The following is a 17,063-nucleotide window of genomic DNA, read 5'->3' as shown; positions in this document are numbered from 1 at the left end:
TTGGGGGGTCTGTATGCCATGTATTTTAATCCTGTATGCCCTCTGGGGTCTGTAGAGTGCTTCTTCCTTAAACACCCTGTGGGGTCGCAATTTGGCACTGTGTGTGTGGTGCGCAGGGACACTTTTCCGGGTGGTTTCTGCCCTAGAATAGGGAAAGTCTGGTGTGTCCCTGGGGCTCTGCCCAGTCATTGTGTGCCTCTGGCCAACCACATTCGTCTGGGCTCCCTCCCAGCTCCACAATCTGTCTCGTGAAAGGCATATATACTGATTCCTTGTGCTACTGCACACAGGCTGCCTGGCACTTCCATATCCTGTGGAGCCTACGATAACTCCGCATGCAGGGGGAGCAGGATCATTACCAGGAGGAGGATCCACTGAGTTACCTCCCCTGGGATGATAATTTTTACCAGGCGGTAGATGATTCTATTTACAGGGCCGTGGACCAAGCCATGGGGCCCGTAGAACAACGTTTATTGGCCCGGATGGAGGAGGCATACGCAAAACTAGCGGCCCTCATTCCGTCTATCCCAGCACCCCCTCCCCTCTCCGGGTCCTACTCCCTCCTCCTACTAAAAAGCCTGGGGTTGATGAGTCTGCCTTTGCGCGTTTGAAGAGCGCTTTTCTGGCTCAGACGCCTGCTCATCCTGAGCCACCTGTCCCTACAGAGGGGCACTCGCCATCTCCCAGACCTTTAACTGCAGACCCGATCGATGATGGAGACTCCCCAGATACATATGAGGAAGCATGCCCATCTAGGTCCTGGGCCCCGGTCCCCGGACATGCGGGTATGCTGGATCCTGATGATATTGTCCACCGAGGTCCTCCGATTGGGTTCCTGGGGATAAGGTGGCCCAGTATGTTGCGGCGCGTCTTCATATGCCCATAGATAAGGACGTCCGCAGCCGCCTTGGGGCGGAGTGCCCCCGCCCTACTCTGGAAGGGAAGGTCGCCCTCACGCCCGAGATAGGCCAGTTAATGGCAACATTCCTGGCATAATTCGTTAGGGACCGAAAGAAGGGCATAGACCGTTCCTGGCGGGCCTGTCAGGACAAGCTGCTTGATGCAGTAGGGCCAGTCACGAAGATTTGGACATGGCTGAGAAGACCAAGGTGTCGGAGAAGTGATAGCCCCGGAGATTCTGTCTAATTAGGCGCAGCGGGCCATAGTCTTCATTGGAAATGCGAACTGTGCACTTTCCACGTAGAGGAGGACGTCGCTCCTGATCAAGGTGGATCCTAAGCTGGGGGACCTCGCCCAGGGGGGTTGTTCGCCGATCCCTTCGTCAGGGACCTGGGAAAGTTTGTGGCTACTTTCGCCTCCCTTGACAGGGCTCAAGCCAACATCAGAAATGTGTTTACCCCTCGGGTTTTCGACAGGGCCAGACGTGGCAGCGGCCGCTCGTTCGGTCGAGTCAACAGCTCCGACCGAGGGCGAGGCTCGGGCCGTGGCCAAGTCCAGGACAACACCCGGTTTAATAACTTCTACCCAACGAGAGCCCAGAAGTTACATGGCCGAGGCCACCAAAGAGGACAGCAACACGGTGCTGAAAGAGGTGAGTGTGCTGCCTTCGGCAAACTTGCAGGTGGGGGGGCACTTGGCGCAGTTTTTCCCGGCTTGGGTTTCCCTCACCAGCGATGCGTGGATGCTGCAGATGGCCCAAGGCTTCCAGCTGGAGTTCCATGGCCGTCCTTGTCAGCTTCATCGCCCCCGTCCCATTTCCTTTTCGCAGCGCGATACGGACTTGGTGCTCGAGGAGGTGTCTGCCCTCCTCCAAAAAGGGGCGGTTTGTTATTCAGTAGATCCTTCAGGAGGTTTTGTCAGCAATCTGTTCTTGGTCGACAAAGTCGACGTGGCAGGCTCCCAGTTATCAACTTGAAAGAGTTCAACGAGTGGCTGCTGTACCGCCACTTCAAGATGGAGGGCATCCACCTCCTCCGAGACATCCTGAGACTAAACGATTGGATGGTCAGGCTAGACCTGAAGGACGTATACCTGGCGGTGCCTATATTTCCCCCTCATCACCGGTTTTTGCAGTTCAGGTGGGAAGGTCAGGTTTACGAATTCAACACACTCCCTTTCGGTCTATCCTCCGCGCCGTGGTGCTTCACGAAAGTCCTTCGGCCGCTGGTGGAGTTCCTCAGGGCGAGGGGAGTGCGAATGATCATCTACTTGGACGACATGTTTTCGTCCGCGGCTCCGCGTCAGTCGTCGTTAGCGCCGGAATGACGTCGCCGGAGTACTTAGACACCGCCCTCGCGCGCTGATGTCAGTTCTGATACACAGCTTTTCTGCGCCAGATACGCAGAGCCATGATAGAACCAACAATGGTGCCATGAAACTAGGGCCCTGAAAGGGGATGACCTTAACCCTAGATATCGGTTTGCAGAACGGGAAGGATGGGTGGGTCGGTAAGGAATCTATCACTAACTAATGTCTCTTACAGATATATCGTTACAGAAGTAGTAACTTGTGCATCTGAAAGAGACATTAGTGATAGATTCCTTACCTTCACACCAGAAAGTCCTGGAGGACGGAACGGCCAAAGAAGCCATCCCTCCGGACTTGAGTGTCCAGGCAGTAATGTCTCGCGAACGTGTGCAGCGAGGCCCACATAGCTGCCTGACAAATGTCCTGCAAGGGGACTCCTCGGCCCAGGGCAGTAGTAGTCGCCGTGGCCGGAGTGGGCCCTCAGCCCAACAGGAGGTTCCTTTTTAGCCAAAGAGTAACATGCCTGGATGCACAATACTATCCACCGAGAGATGGTCCACTTGTGCACCGCCCGTCCTTTCTTAGCGCCCACGTAACCAACAAAGAGTTGGTCATCCACCCGGAACTGGCGTGTGCGATCCAGATAGTAAGAGAGCGCACGTTTTGGGTCCAGACAGTGGAGCCTCTCTTCCTCTTTCAAGGGATGCAGAGGCGGAAAGAAGGTGGGCAAAGTGATGGACTGCCCGATGTGGAAGGCTGTGACTACCTTGGGCAGGAAAGAGGGTCTTGTCCGCAACACAACCTTGTCCGGATGGACAGAAAGGAAAGGAGGTTTGGAAGAAAGAGCCCGGAGCTCACTCACTCTCCTGGCAGAGGTGATGGCAACCAGGAAAGCAGTCTTCCGAGTAAGACGACAGAGGACAGTTATGAAGTGGCTCAAAGGGAGCGCACATCAGAAAAGTAAGTACAAGGTTCAAGTTCCACTGAGGCATCACGAATGGAACAGGAGGGAACATGTGTGTGATGCCCTTCAAAAACCTATTTACAATTGGGGACTTGAACAAAGATGGCTGATCAGGTAGCCTTAAGAAGGCGGAAAGGGCAGAAAGGTAGCCCTTGATAGTGCCCAGAGCAGAGCCCTGCTGGGCAAGAGAAAGATGGAAGAGGAGAACCTCAGAAAGGGGGCAGAGAGTGGATCCACAGCCTTTGCTGTGCACCAAGCCACAAATCTGTTCCACCTGCAGGCGTATACCGACTTTGTGGAGGGACGCCTGGTTGCCAGAATGACATTACAGACTTCAGGAGGCAAGTCAAACGGCCTCAACTGTCGCCGCTCAATCTCCAAGCTTGTAGGTGGAGACTGGACAGGTTTGGGTGGAGGACCGTCCCCTGCTGCTGCGACAGAAAGGCCTCCTGAAGAGGCAGACTAATCGGGGGATCGACAGACATGCTGAGTAGCTCTGGATACCAATATCTTCGTGCCCAGTCCGGAGCCACAAGGATAACCTGGGCCCCGTCTCGCCTGATCTTCTTCAGCACTCTGGGCAGAAGTGGTATAGGCGGAAAGGCGTACAATAGACCGCAACTCCACTCGCGACGAAAAGCGTCTCCGAGCGAGTGCCGCCTTGGAAATTCCAACGCGCAGAACTGATGACATTGCGCGTTCTCTTCTGTTGCAAATAGATCTAACCAAGGCTCTCCCCACTGCTGAAAGAGGCCTTGCGCCACGTCCGAGTTCAGACGCCATTTGTGATCCATCATGCACCGACGGCTGGATTTGTCCGCCCTGGCGTTCAGAGAACCTGCCAGGTATTAAAACCACCAGGGTCACGCCCTGATGTTCCAGCCACTGCCAGAGGCGCAGAGCCTCCTGGCAGAAGGTCCACGACCCCACCCCGCCCTGTTTGTTGCAGTACAACATGGCGGTGGTGTTGTCCGTGAACACCTGCACTACACTCCCCCGGACAAAGGGGAGGAATGCCTTCAGTGCAAGTCGGATCGCCCCCAGCTCCAGAAGGTTGATGTGGAGCAGGGACTCCGCCGGAGACCAGAGGCCTCTGATCTCCGCCTCTCCCATGTGGCCCCCCCCAGCCCTGGAGGGACACGTCCGTCACAACTACGTGCTCCGGTTGGGGTAGGGAGAGGGATCTGCCGCTGACTCAATCGCGGTCCATGAGCCACCACTGCAACTGTCTTGCAGTGCCCTCCGAGATCAAGACATGGTCGGACAAGTTGCCCTGATGCTGGGCCCACTGAAACTTCAGGTCCCACTGCAAAGCCCGCATCCGCCACCTGGCGTTATGCACCAGAAGGATGCAGGAGGCCATCAGCCCCAGAAGCCGCAGCGTCAACCTGACCGAGACTCGGGGTGAAGGCTGAAAGATTGGAATCAGAGCTTGAATATCCCGAACCCGCTGTTCGGGAGGATAAACCCGAAACTGCGCAGCATCTAGAACCGCTCCGATGAAGAGGAGCTTCTGAGAGGGACACAGGTGTGACTTCGGCACATTGATGGAGGACCCCAGCAGGTGCAGGAGGTCGGACGTAGTCTGGAGGTGGCAGACGACTGTCTGGGGCGAGCCCGCCTTCAACAACCAGTCGTCGAGGTATGGGAAGACTGAAACCCCTAACCTGCGCAGATGAGCTGCGACCACCACCATCACTTTCGTGAACACCCGTGCAAGTTGGCTAGTCTTAGGATCTTTAACAAGTGTTTTTTGGTGAGGATCTGGTGTAAAAAGTTCTTCTGTATAGGGCAGATCCTTCGGCGTCGAAGTTTTCGGCTCCAGATGTTTTTTCGGCACAGAGTCGGTAGATGGTCTAGGGTCTTTTGGTTTAGAAGTGTGACCTTTTGAATCATCTTTTACCGGAACATGTTTTTTGGGTTCCGGGTGTTTCTTCGGCTCCGAAGCATGTGAATCGGGGCCTTTAGGTGGTTTTTTACTTTGCTCCGAGTGCAGTTTCGGCATCGATGAGCCGCTGCCAGTCTTCGGTGCAGAGTGCTTGGCGTGGTTGAGGAAGATGGCTTCTTCTTTGGTGTCGGTATCGGATCGGCACCGGGAATAGACTGGCTCGAGCCAGGCTGCCTGAAGACTTAGTAGGCTTCTTTGCCAGGCCCAAAGGCAGGGTGTGGGAAGCTGTCTCTCGGTGTGCACCCGGGCCTGAAGGGAAGGGTGTGACCGAAGCCTGTTTTATGGGTGTCTTGGAAGGGTTGGAGTCGACGGTCTTACTTATGACCCGTAGAGCTGGAGTGATGCCCTCGACGTCCGAGTCTTCAGCATCAGAAGCGCTGGAATTTTTTTTGGCGTGCTGATGTTCTGGCACGTCGATCCCCTCTGCAAAGATGTCGTCGGGGATCGAAGCTGACTAGCGAGCCATTGTTCTTTGAGCTAGTGGTTCCCGAATAGTCTTCTTGGAGCGGAAAGAGGCACAAGCGGAACAGTCTTTGGCCTCGTGCTCCAGTGAGAGGCAAAGGTTGCACACCTCATGTGGATCGGTGTGGGGAAACTTCGACCCAAATTGAGGACACTTCTTGAATGGCGTCCTTTCCATGAGCCAGAAGATGAGGCCTAGGTAGGCCAACAGGCCTTCATCGACGACCGGAATTGAAGACTTCGAAGTTGGTGAAGAATCGCGTCGATGTGGATCGCGATCGAAACAATACCGTCAAACTGGGTGAGGATTGCGCGTCAAAGGAAATTCGGTTCCAAACCGGAGCGCAGGAAACACATCCGAGCCCGATGGCGGGAAAAACCAATCTGAGGATGGAGCCGATGCCCATGTGCAATGTGGTCCAAAGGATGAGTCACCTATCTAGTGACTTCCAAAGAACTTTTCAGGACAACAACAAACTGCAAACATCTGCGCCCAACACTAGGTGGCGATCTATGCACAGTGTGTAATCTGCAGCTCATATGCCTCGAAAAAATATTTTCTTGTCCGAGTTGCTCAGCCTCTTTCGATTCCTGATCTGTTGGTGTGGGTAGGAATGTGGCAGGTTTTACAGATGAAGTGGAGGCTTGGACCACCGAGGTAGGGTGTTATGTGAGGAATTTGGGGTCACCCTGGAGCGGGGTGGTGGTGGCAGGCTGTGGCCCTATTCACTTGTGTTGGGCTTGGACCAGATCCCAAGCAGGATATCAGTAAGTGCTTTGTTAAATAGGAGAAGTGGTTCTGAAAGGGACCCTCCCGGCTGAAGCTCTTCTATCAAGACTGAAGTCTTGACTGCCACCAAGTCTGCTAACCTCCTCAAATTGCCTGGGGGGGGGGGAGGGGGGGGGGGAATCTTATGCCTAACAAATTGAGAACGATGGTATCAGAAAAACAGTTCAGGAAAGCTCTAAAGACCTGGATCTATGAAATAAGTGATGAATCTTCTCTTGCCCTTATTTAGGCCTGAACTCCTCACAAGTTTGTTTGTTATCTGTATGGCGCCAGGGGGCTCCTTCGGGAGCGACAGTTTGCGCTCTATAAATGCCACATTTCATTTAATTTCAAGTGCAAACTAAGGTCCTGGACTTTGGTCGCCCTCATTACCAACACAAGCTCCCTCTTCCATAGCCATGTAAGGGGGGAAAAAGCATGCCAGTATCTGCAGAAGTATCCAGTCAGCTGGCGTCCGCCAAATACTCACATCAGTCCATACCGGCATCATATAGCTGGTATTTTTCAGGGTCCAGTGACCCCACTCATACCTTCCCAAGTCCTGGCAACGAGAATAGGGCTCAGGCTTCGGTCTGGAAGGCATGGTTCTAGCCAGTGTTGACTCCGTGAAGAGTCAGGGATGTAAATGTGGAAGGCCCCACTGGTAAGCAGCTGCATCAGGACCGGCGCCGGGAAGGTTGATATATTGCATGATTGGCGCAGATCCGGATCCATCTGAGAATCCCTGGGGCCTGACTGGCACCAGAGCTCCCAAACCCACGGAGGCTGAAGGTGCCCCGGAGGGAATGGGAAGCCCAAATTAGAGATGCATAGCCTCCTCATAAAATTCTTGTAATTAGGTGGGGGTTGCCCCGGCTCCCGGAAACTCAGCAGCAGAGCCAGGCTTTAAGTGATGCTCCCTAGTCTCGTCGGCTGACGGACAAGGTGAAGTCAAAGCATGCTTCGACAACTTCTTCTTGTGGCGGGACTTACCCAGATGACCAGACAACTTTGAGTGCAACAAGGATCCTGGACTCTGCGATTGCTCCACGGACCTTCCTCTTGACCAGGATCTGGATTGTCGCGTCACACATTGAGCCGCCAGGAGCTTGAGGGAGTGCTCCCTCAAGGCACGTGGCACGGGAATCGGAGCAGGCCTCTGGTTGTGGTCACGATCAAGGCACCAAAGCCACACAAGATGCGGGTCCATCACAAACATCGAGCAATGACAGGCGCTGCAGGCCTTGAAACTGGCCTTCTTAGATGACATTACAGCCACACCAAGAGGGGGGAAAAAAACTAAAAACACTTTGACAACACATTGAAAAAAGTTATTAAAAAACTGACCAAGGGATAGTTCATCTCAGATCTGCGCTGATTAGCACGGAAAGAAAAGAACTGTCATCAGCGCGCTTGGGTGATACCTAAATAGGCACTGCACAATTCACTTCCAGCACAGACGACCCCACGCAGAGCCATATGACGCCACCTACTGGCATGCAGAGGTACTACACAAGAATGTCCCGATCCAGCCTGACACCTGGGGATAATTCCAACGTAAGGAATCTGTGGCTAGAAGTCTATCAGATATCAATGTTAAATGGCCTACAACTGACTGGGGCTTCGTTACCTACCCTTTTAGGTCGAGCCAGGGCAACGCATTCACTGCTCTAGGGCATGCTGTATTGGAGTATGGAATAGAAGCCCTGCCCATTTTTGTCATTGGCTTGTGTCATTGTCCTTCGTAAATGCTGGCTTCTAATTCGTTAATAGGCTTGTTAGTCCCTCCTTGACTTAATTTGTAACCTCCCATGAGGACTGACCCTTTTACTGCGGTTGTTACATGGTACGTATTTTTTAGTCTGTAAGGACAATTTTTTTTAATGAGTTTATCCTGCTGTAGGCACGACATGCTTTCTTGCAACATTCAGCGCGCCATGCGCGCTTTCACTTTTCAAGCAGCCCAGGACAATGTCTGCCGCTTCTTTGAACAGGTCTCGCATTTACAAGAGTTTGAGCTATTGGCATTGTAAATGAGAATGCCTCATATATGGTAATTAGCAAAACAGAGAAACAAAAGGCATTGTCATTTACAATGCCAATAGCTTAAACTCCCGCAAATGCGCGACCTATTGCATTGCAAATGCTCGTTAAAAACTGGGACTATTTTTGCACCATGCCAGGTGGAAAGACCTACCCTATACTGAGTAACAGCATTAGCAAAACACAATAACTAGGAGCCCCTGATTATGGCTTTTTATTTTTTATAAGGTCTGCCAGTATTTTATCTAATCAAGGACTAAACCACTTGAACACTGCTCAAGTGTCTGTCCCAAAGTAAATGATACATTAGGACAATAGGGTGAAGAACCAGAAACAATTATCATTCAAACTTTCAGCCACACAGCCCGCGTTCTTTCCCAGAGGCAATTTGTAATTGCTAGTACAGAGGACAGAGACGTAATCAAGCCATGTGTTCCTTAGTAACTAGTTCAGGGAGTGTGGGTATTTTGTTAGCACCAAGCACAATGTGCCAGAATTTGCAGGGATCATTTGTAATAGCTGCCATCAAGAAATAAGACTACTGGTTTTGTACTGTGTCTTCCCTTTTGCTCTTGACCAAATTTTCATAAGCTCTAAGTATCAGGATGATGATCTTGGTAGAGTTATTTTTAATAGTATCTAGAAGAGCCTTTTTGCCACATCTACATTTGGGAATGTACCAGCTAAGAGAACTTCAGAGTGTGAAAAGCCTTAGATAGAAATACATTCTCTGCCAAATCCTGGTGTAGCATACTATAGTATAATGGCTCCCATCAGTCTTTAAATATGGACTCTAGCATAGGGTGTGGTTTACCTACAAACACTCTGTTTCTATTGATATTATCTTACCCGACTCCTATTACAGGATACCTGGACGTATGAGGGCCCAGCCTTTCCCAGGTTCAACTCGAGATTTAACAAATTTTATTTTAGAACAAGAGAAACAAAGAAGGATCGCTTTCTTCCCTGGGATCCACCTGCACATCAATCAGTGAAATGCCAATCAGACTGCTTCATAAATATGTGATCAATACAGCTACTGTACCTTCCTTAGAAAAATATAGCCCTTTGGAGATTATAGAAGTAGGTTCTTCCATTAGTAGCTTTAATACCATGCTTAACGTTCATCAAAACAAGTTGACATGTCGCTTAACAAGTCCATTTAATGAGGTAACTGCACAGAAAGAAATCCCCAGATTGCATCCTCTTCCTTGTTAATTATGTAAAACCATGCGTACGACTAATTTCTAGCTGAATGTAATTTCATTTGTTGTCCTCCAATCTATATCTCCTTGCTTTTCTAATATCGCTATGGATTACTAATTATCAGTGCCTCACCTCCCATAGTTTTCTCAATGATGGATTCCTTACTTTATCTAACTACTTGATAATTTTGGAACACTTCCCATTTAAAATAAGGTACTGTCATTATGCCTAGAATGCTGCACTGGGAAATACCTGTTCTGGAGAGTGTGATGGTTCTGCGGTACAGTGTAGTACTTTAGCTCCTCTTGTCAGTGCCACTGTGTTAATTTATTTTTTATGCTATTAACCTCAATGCATTAAGAGAGGGAAATTGCCCCAGGTCACAAGGTTTTTATTATGAGGACTTGGAGACACTCATACTGAAGCTATTATTTGTGTGTGTGCCATGCTGCACTCCTATACATAAATTGCATGCTAAGGGGAGAGTAGAGGAATTCGGTGCAATACACAGTACACAAATATCACACTGTTGTTATATTAGTGCGCTGCTATACAGAGAAGGGATGTCATCCCTGCATCCCTTGATATACAGGTAAATTAATTGAGACAAGTCCAAGCACACGCAATCATATATAAACATAAATGAGTCATCCAGCTGTCCATATAGTCTCCAATTCTTTTCTTTAATTGGATTCAGATTCCTGTGCCAGCCAACACGTGTTTCATCAAAGGGTAAGTCACCCTACGACTTCCTCAGGGCTGGAAAGATTCAATTAAAATCCGTCTTACAGAGTAATGCTTACACTTTTAGAAAACTGCACCCAGTGCTCATGTCGACTGATACACATTGTACTTAATGTAGTACAGTCACTGATGGAAACCCATGCTTTTTCTCAATTTGAAAACCATTGATCAATTTACCTATATAGCAAGGGATCCAGGATGACCTCACTTCCCTGTATAGCACCGCACTAATATGACAACGTTGTAATATTTGTGTACTGTGTTTTGTGTGCGGAAGTCCCTTATTCCCCCCTTACAGTGAAGTTACAAACACAGAAGTCACATTATATCACACTTCAAATTAAGTTTGTGACTCTGCTGTTTCTCTCAACAAGCTTGCATATTTCTGCTTCCAGCTGTAACATTAACATGATATGCAGTGCAGCTCCCTGCTATACTGTACATCTAAGTACAAAACACTTAAGATTGTTTTTTTCATGATTTTTTCAATCATCTATTGGGTATAGTCGCCTGGATTGAGAACTACGGTAAAATAAAAACACACATTTTTCAATTTACCTTATTACTGCATTTACAATCTAAGAAAGGACTTTACTTTACCTTGAGATCATTCACCATGGACTTCAGAAGGTGAAAAATGACAGAATGATCCTCCCAATTGATGTAGGTAGATGCTTTGCACAATTTTACACAAGCAATAGCAGCACTTTCCGTCAGTTGCCTGCTGACACCGTGACCAGCTAATGCCTTTTTAAGGTTATCTAGAAAAAGTTTCTGTAAATTTGAAAAAAATACAAACACAATTAAAAGGTTGCTGAGAAATATTTTAGACTATACTTTGTTTGCATCAACACATTAATAAAAACAAGATTCGAGTAACTTGATCCAAAGATGTAACATAGCAGTGTTAAATACTAAAATAATCACTTTATGAAGTGGCCATTTGACTAAGCAGATGCTAAGAAAAAGTTAATTTGTCCCACTTTCTACTTTAGCTAGTTGTGAGAAGCTGGGCTGGTATATGATGTCCACTAATGTCAGTGGGCACCTTGCACAAATCCAGACTACCCTTATGGTCATGTAAGAGGTCTTAGACAACCTTAGAAAGATCTCTAAGTGGTAGCTATGGAGAGCAGCCTTCAGGCTTAGTCCAGAAGGAGCGTAAAACGAATTGTTTTACCAGAATGCAATCATAGTATAGATCAAGAGAAAAAGAACACCACTAGGTATTTATAAAAATATGTACTTATGATATAATACTCTAGGATGTTTAGATATCTCCTACCTTGGGATAAACACAATGCACACAATACTTTGCAAAGATATACAGTAAATAGCACAGAATACACAGTGGACCCCGGGGGGGTCCAAACCATATACTAAGAAAGTGGTATAAGAACCATGACTCGGATCAAGATGACGTAGAAGTGCTGGGGACCCAAGAAGCCATGAAAGGTGAGTAGATAGGGACCCCACGGAGAGCGTGTGCAGTGTGGGAACACGACCGCGTGCTTCGTACAACTCTACATGTAAGTCGGGGTTGGAATTTTGAAGATTAAGGACCCTTCCCAGTGGACCCTGAAGAAACCCCATGGAAGACAGAAGGTTAAAGACCCACCCCACCGATGGATACCCTAGTACCCACGTTACCTACACCAGAGAAGCCAGGTGCATAGGTGTGAATTGGTGTCGGAAACCACCGTCGAACCCAATGGAAGACTTCAGGAAAGTGCTGCTGCTGAAGGAGATGGTGTCCAGTGGAATCCGAAGGTGGATTCTAGATGAGAGGTACCTGTAAGAAGAGGGGACAGAGTCTATGTCACTCAGGAGTGACCAGGAGACTTGACAGACTAATGCCCTCCAATGTCGGGTGTGGCAGGAGAGAGGACGATGACCTTGACTCTGCAGCTGTGAGGACCAGGTGACACTGAGGAAGACTAGGAGCCGTGCACGAGCTGTCCCACGTCATATGTCGAGTGCTGCGGGGTAGGTGTCCAGCAGGAGCACCAACAAGCCTTGGCAAAGGCAACCAACAGAGAAGTCGAAGATGAGGCAACGTCGAGACCGGCCAGGAGACTCACCAGAGGCAGGTGAGTTAGGGCAGGCCCAGAGCAACCAGGGGAGCCCAAGAGAAACAAAGGGGACCCTCAAATGGACCCGCAGGCAGCACTGGAGTCGAAAGAGGATCTCAAGCAGCTCACCAAAAGATGCAGGCCACGATGCACACAGTGGGGTGTGGCTGAAGATTCTGGTCACTGAAAGTGCTCGAGGTTGGGGCTACTTGGAGCCCAAAGATCTTCTTGGAAGGAAGCTAACATGCCTTTGCAACTGCAAGTTGACGCGGTGCAGAGGGATTTGGTTATTGCAACCCCCAATGAGGGATTCTGGCCTCAAACCTGGTGAGAGGACAGGGCAGGCCTCGGGAGCTGTGGAAAACCACCACCTGTGTTGCAGTACCTTTCGGAGTCTGGAGGAGCTTACGATCAGCAGACCGGTAGACTTAGTTGCGGTGCCTGCAAATGCATGGAAGTGACTCCTTCACTTCAAGGGAGATTCCTTCAGGTGTCTTTGATGCCCACAGGCCTTGGAGGGTTCTTTCATGGTGCACAGACGATGCAGCAGACTAGAAGGGAGACGAAGTCCAACCTAAATGAAGTACAGCGAAGTCCAGAGTGCCCTGACAGTAGGAGAAGTGGTGTTTTATCTGAATCTTGTCCCATGCCGCATCTAGGGACCCACCCACTTAAGGTCCTAAGGAAAGGGTTGGGACGATTCAGGGGACCCTCCTAGGGGAGGGTCTGGACAGTGGGGAGGTTACTCCCATGTCCTATGTCCAGTTTCACAGCAGAGCGGGAGCCAACGGCTCCCAGAGCTGGTTTGAACTGGACTATGCAGGGGGACACCAAATGTGCCCCTCATGCAGACTGAGTGGCGCTGGCAAGCGCACCCACCCTGCCCCAATACACTAAATCCTGTCTGGGAGGTGGTCACACCTCCCTGTGACAGGATGCCTATTGTTCTGCCTTTGCCTGCTCGAGCTTGGCTCAGCAGCGGGAGGGCAGAATTGTGTCTTTGGTCGGCAGCAATCATTTTGTGCTGTCCGGGTCAAGAAGGCTGGTACCGGGAGCACCGAGAGTCTAACAGGGGGCTCTTCCAGTTCTTCGAATTAGCGCCTCAAAGTCCTGCATACCGCTGAAGTGGTTCTCTGTTTGCAGTTTGTGGCTCTGAGCCCTGCATCATCGCTCCAGACAAAAAAGACAATTCGATTACATCTCGTGCCAGAATAAGTCCCCAAGAGTTGACAAATTCGTGCAGCCGTTCTGGGACTTACCCTAGCTACACCCAGAGCACACAGCAAGAATCTCCCAGTCTCCCTTCCCATATTCTGGAAGCCCAATAAGATCACCTAGCTTCGCTGCAAGGATTTAGGGCACAGACAACAGCTTTACTTAAAACCCAAACCTCAAGGAGCAAGCTTAGGCTCAATAGATTGGATAAACCCCAGGTCCACTGATAAACAGAGCATCTTCACTGAAGAATGACAAAACAAAAAGACAAAATCACTCAGCAAAAAGAAAACACCCACGCAAAGTCACCCACCCTGACGAAAGAATCACCTAGAATCTTAAGGAGTGCACGGACCGTAGCGCACGACAAAAAGTTATTTTTAAAGTACCCATCGGCAGGTCTTATAACCCAATATTTATACAAACGTCCTCCCAATGAAGAGAGCGCCTCTGCCCCGTCAGACCAACTAAGAAGAGCCAAGACTAGCAATGGTATGAACTACATTTCAGGGTGCCATTCCAGCCATAAGCTCCCTGCGATTCAAAAGGGGGTGGTGATGGACAGAGTATCTGAATTAAGCAGAACACTCCTACCCAGTCAAAAGATCAGGGCTTGATCCATCACCGTTTTTTAGCTCACTGCACCATCCCAGTTCAGAACCTGGCTACATGCAAATTAGTCTGACCCTGGCCCAGTGCATCATGGGAACAGGGCAGACCAAACTACCAAGCCAATTCTTTACTGGAAAGGAAACAAGCTTCCGGGGACCGGTTTCTGGCATTGCAGCGGTCTTCGGCCCGGCTTGCTTGAATCCTGATGGTGCAGTGAGCAAGGGACTCACATCTGAGCATACCCTTCCACACTTGTGGTGGCCAAAACGATTTTGTCCACCCTAAGCGTGGAAGGGTATACTCAGACATGAGTCCCTTGCTCATTGCACCATCAGGATTCAAGCAAGCCGGGCCGAAGACGGCTGTAATGCCAGAAACCGGTCCCCGGAAGCTTGTTTCCTTCCCAGTGTAAGAATTGGCTTTTGTAGTTTGGTTTGCCCTGTTCCCATCATGCACTGGGACAGGAACAGACTAATTTGCATACAGCCAGGTTCTGAAACTGGGATGGTGCAATGAGCTAAAAAACGGTGTTGGATCTAGCCCTGATCTCTTGACTGGGTGAGAGTATTCTGCTTAATTCAGAGACTCTGTCCCTCACCACCCCTTGTTGTAAATAATTTTGTCCACCCTAAGCGTGGAAGGGTATACTCAGACATGAGTCCCTTGCTCATTGCACCATCAGGATTCAAGCAAGCCGGGCCGAAGACGGCTGTAATGCCAGAAACCGGTCCCCGGAAGCTTGTTTCCTTCCCAGTGTAAGAATTGGCTTTTGTAGTTTGGTTTGCCCTGTTCCCATCATGCACTGGGACAGGAACAGACTAATTTGCATACAGCCAGGTTCTGAAACTGGGATGGTGCAATGAGCTAAAAAACGGTGTTGGATCTAGCCCTGATCTCTTGACTGGGTGAGAGTATTCTGCTTAATTCAGAGACTCTGTCCCTCACCACCCCTTGTTGTAAATAATTTTGTCCACCCTAAGCGTGGAAGGGTATACTCAGACATGAGTCCCTTGCTCATTGCACCATCAGGATTCAAGCAAGCCGGGCCGAAGACGGCTGTAATGCCAGAAACCGGTCCCCGGAAGCTTGTTTCCTTCCCAGTGTAAGAATTGGCTTTTGTAGTTTGGTTTGCCCTGTTCCCATCATGCACTGGGACAGGAACAGACTAATTTGCATACAGCCAGGTTCTGAAACTGGGATGGTGCAATGAGCTAAAAAACGGTGTTGGATCTAGCCCTGATCTCTTGACTGGGTGAGAGTATTCTGCTTAATTCAGAGACTCTGTCCCTCACCACCCCTTGTTGTAAATAAATAAGCTCCCTGCAACACAAGCACAAAGTGCAAACATAGGAAGCACAAAAATCGGAAGACGTCGCTCAATCTTGTTCGGGGCTGTGCTGCCCCTCAGGAAAGAAACAGACATGCATGTGACCCAGTCGGGTGACAACACTGAATCAACTCATAGAAACCAAGAGCAGGTAGTGACAGTCCAAATACACTGTCAGCAACAACCTATCCTGCACACCCCAGTGCAGTCACCATTGCTTGTACTTACAGGATCTGCCCCAACTAAAACAAGCGTGTCAGAGCGGCTGCAAAACTTGGGATACCTATCACCGATATTCCTCCAAAATCTGGAATCAAACTACATTGGAGTTGACCCCAAATCTCCTCAGAATTGCTAACGGCACCTGGTGCTTATCCTCCCCCACACATAGTACTCAAAGTCAGAGTCCTTATGATAGTAGTGTCATTAACGAAACAGGAGCAACCCCACCTGGTAAACAGTTCAAACCATGGCCAGATCACTGCTTTGGCAATCAAATAAAATGGAGTTACAAATCAATCTTTTATCCACCATTGCACAACGACTAGTGGAGCTGAGCAACAAGGTGAACTTCATAGAGAACAAGCTCAGTGAAACCCAGAATAACCGCATTTGCACCTGTTCGTGTGCAGCTCTCATGGACACATGGGCAACTCTGCCAGAAATCCTAAAAGGCTTAGTAGACTTGTTATGAACTCAAACAGGAGGCACGACGGGCCCGATGAATAATAGCAGTATCCTAGCTGCTGCAAACCTCAACAGCCCTCTGGGCAACTCAGCTGGAAGCAACACGGGTAACCCTCTAACAAAACCCGAGACTCAAGGACATTTAGTATCCACTAAACTTTTCAGCAGTCCATCCAGTTGCAATTCCAGCTCTCGAATCTTAAATTCAGCAACTCCAACCAGAAAAGGAAGGAGGAACCCCTTTCAAGGAGGGCTAAGAAAAAATTAAAGAAACAAGAAAAAAAAAGCGAAGGCATCGAAAACACGCGCTTTCCTATTACCAACTCATATTCAAAATTTACAAATTAAAGATAAAATAAGGCTCTTCCCGATTTTCACCAAAAATTACGTCCCTAGCAATTTAACACTCACAGCATCAGCTTCTTTGGGCACTACAAAAGAGTCTGATAGCCCTGCACAGCCAATTCCACATATGGGGGTCTTGCTCAGTCCATTAAGCCTGGCAACAACACAACTACCTCATCCACCAAACAGCAAGAAGGTAGAGCAAAGACTACCAGTAGGTTCTATCAAGGAACAAGTACCCAATACCGGGGACAACACACTTCAGGGACGCATAGTCCCGGGCTTGCAGAGATCCGGTGATCAAGCAGCTCAGCCAGTCCTAAGCCCGATTCAGCGATTAGAACCACGCCAAACACTGTCTCTAGCCACAATATAAGTAGTCTGAAAGCAGATCTAAATACCCAGCATAAAGCAAACCAAGTTAGTAAAACTACGCACAAGGTGATTCTTACTCCTAGATA

At 49.2% G+C, this 17,063-nt stretch overlaps 1 protein-coding gene across 8 annotated transcripts in view; it reads right to left on the bottom strand.

Annotated features, from left to right (window-relative positions):
- The window catches only part of NF1 (neurofibromin 1), a 2,143,703-nt gene that overhangs the window by 1,635,727 nt on the left and 490,913 nt on the right, over window positions 1-17,063 (bottom strand). For all 8 annotated transcript variants that reach the window (XM_078679713.1, XM_078679719.1, XM_078679717.1 and 5 more), the window contains exon 9: window positions 10,945-11,118. In XM_078679713.1, coding sequence (XP_078535839.1) covers window positions 10,945-11,118 — 174 coding nt within the window. The remainder of the gene's footprint in view (window positions 1-10,944; window positions 11,119-17,063) is intronic.

Source organism: Lissotriton helveticus, chromosome 3_1 (assembly GCF_964261635.1).
Source record: "Lissotriton helveticus chromosome 3_1, aLisHel1.1, whole genome shotgun sequence".
Lineage (NCBI taxonomy): Eukaryota > Metazoa > Chordata > Amphibia > Caudata > Salamandridae > Lissotriton > Lissotriton helveticus.
Note: the sequence above shows the minus strand (reverse complement) of the source record. Positions and strands in the feature narration are given on the sequence as shown.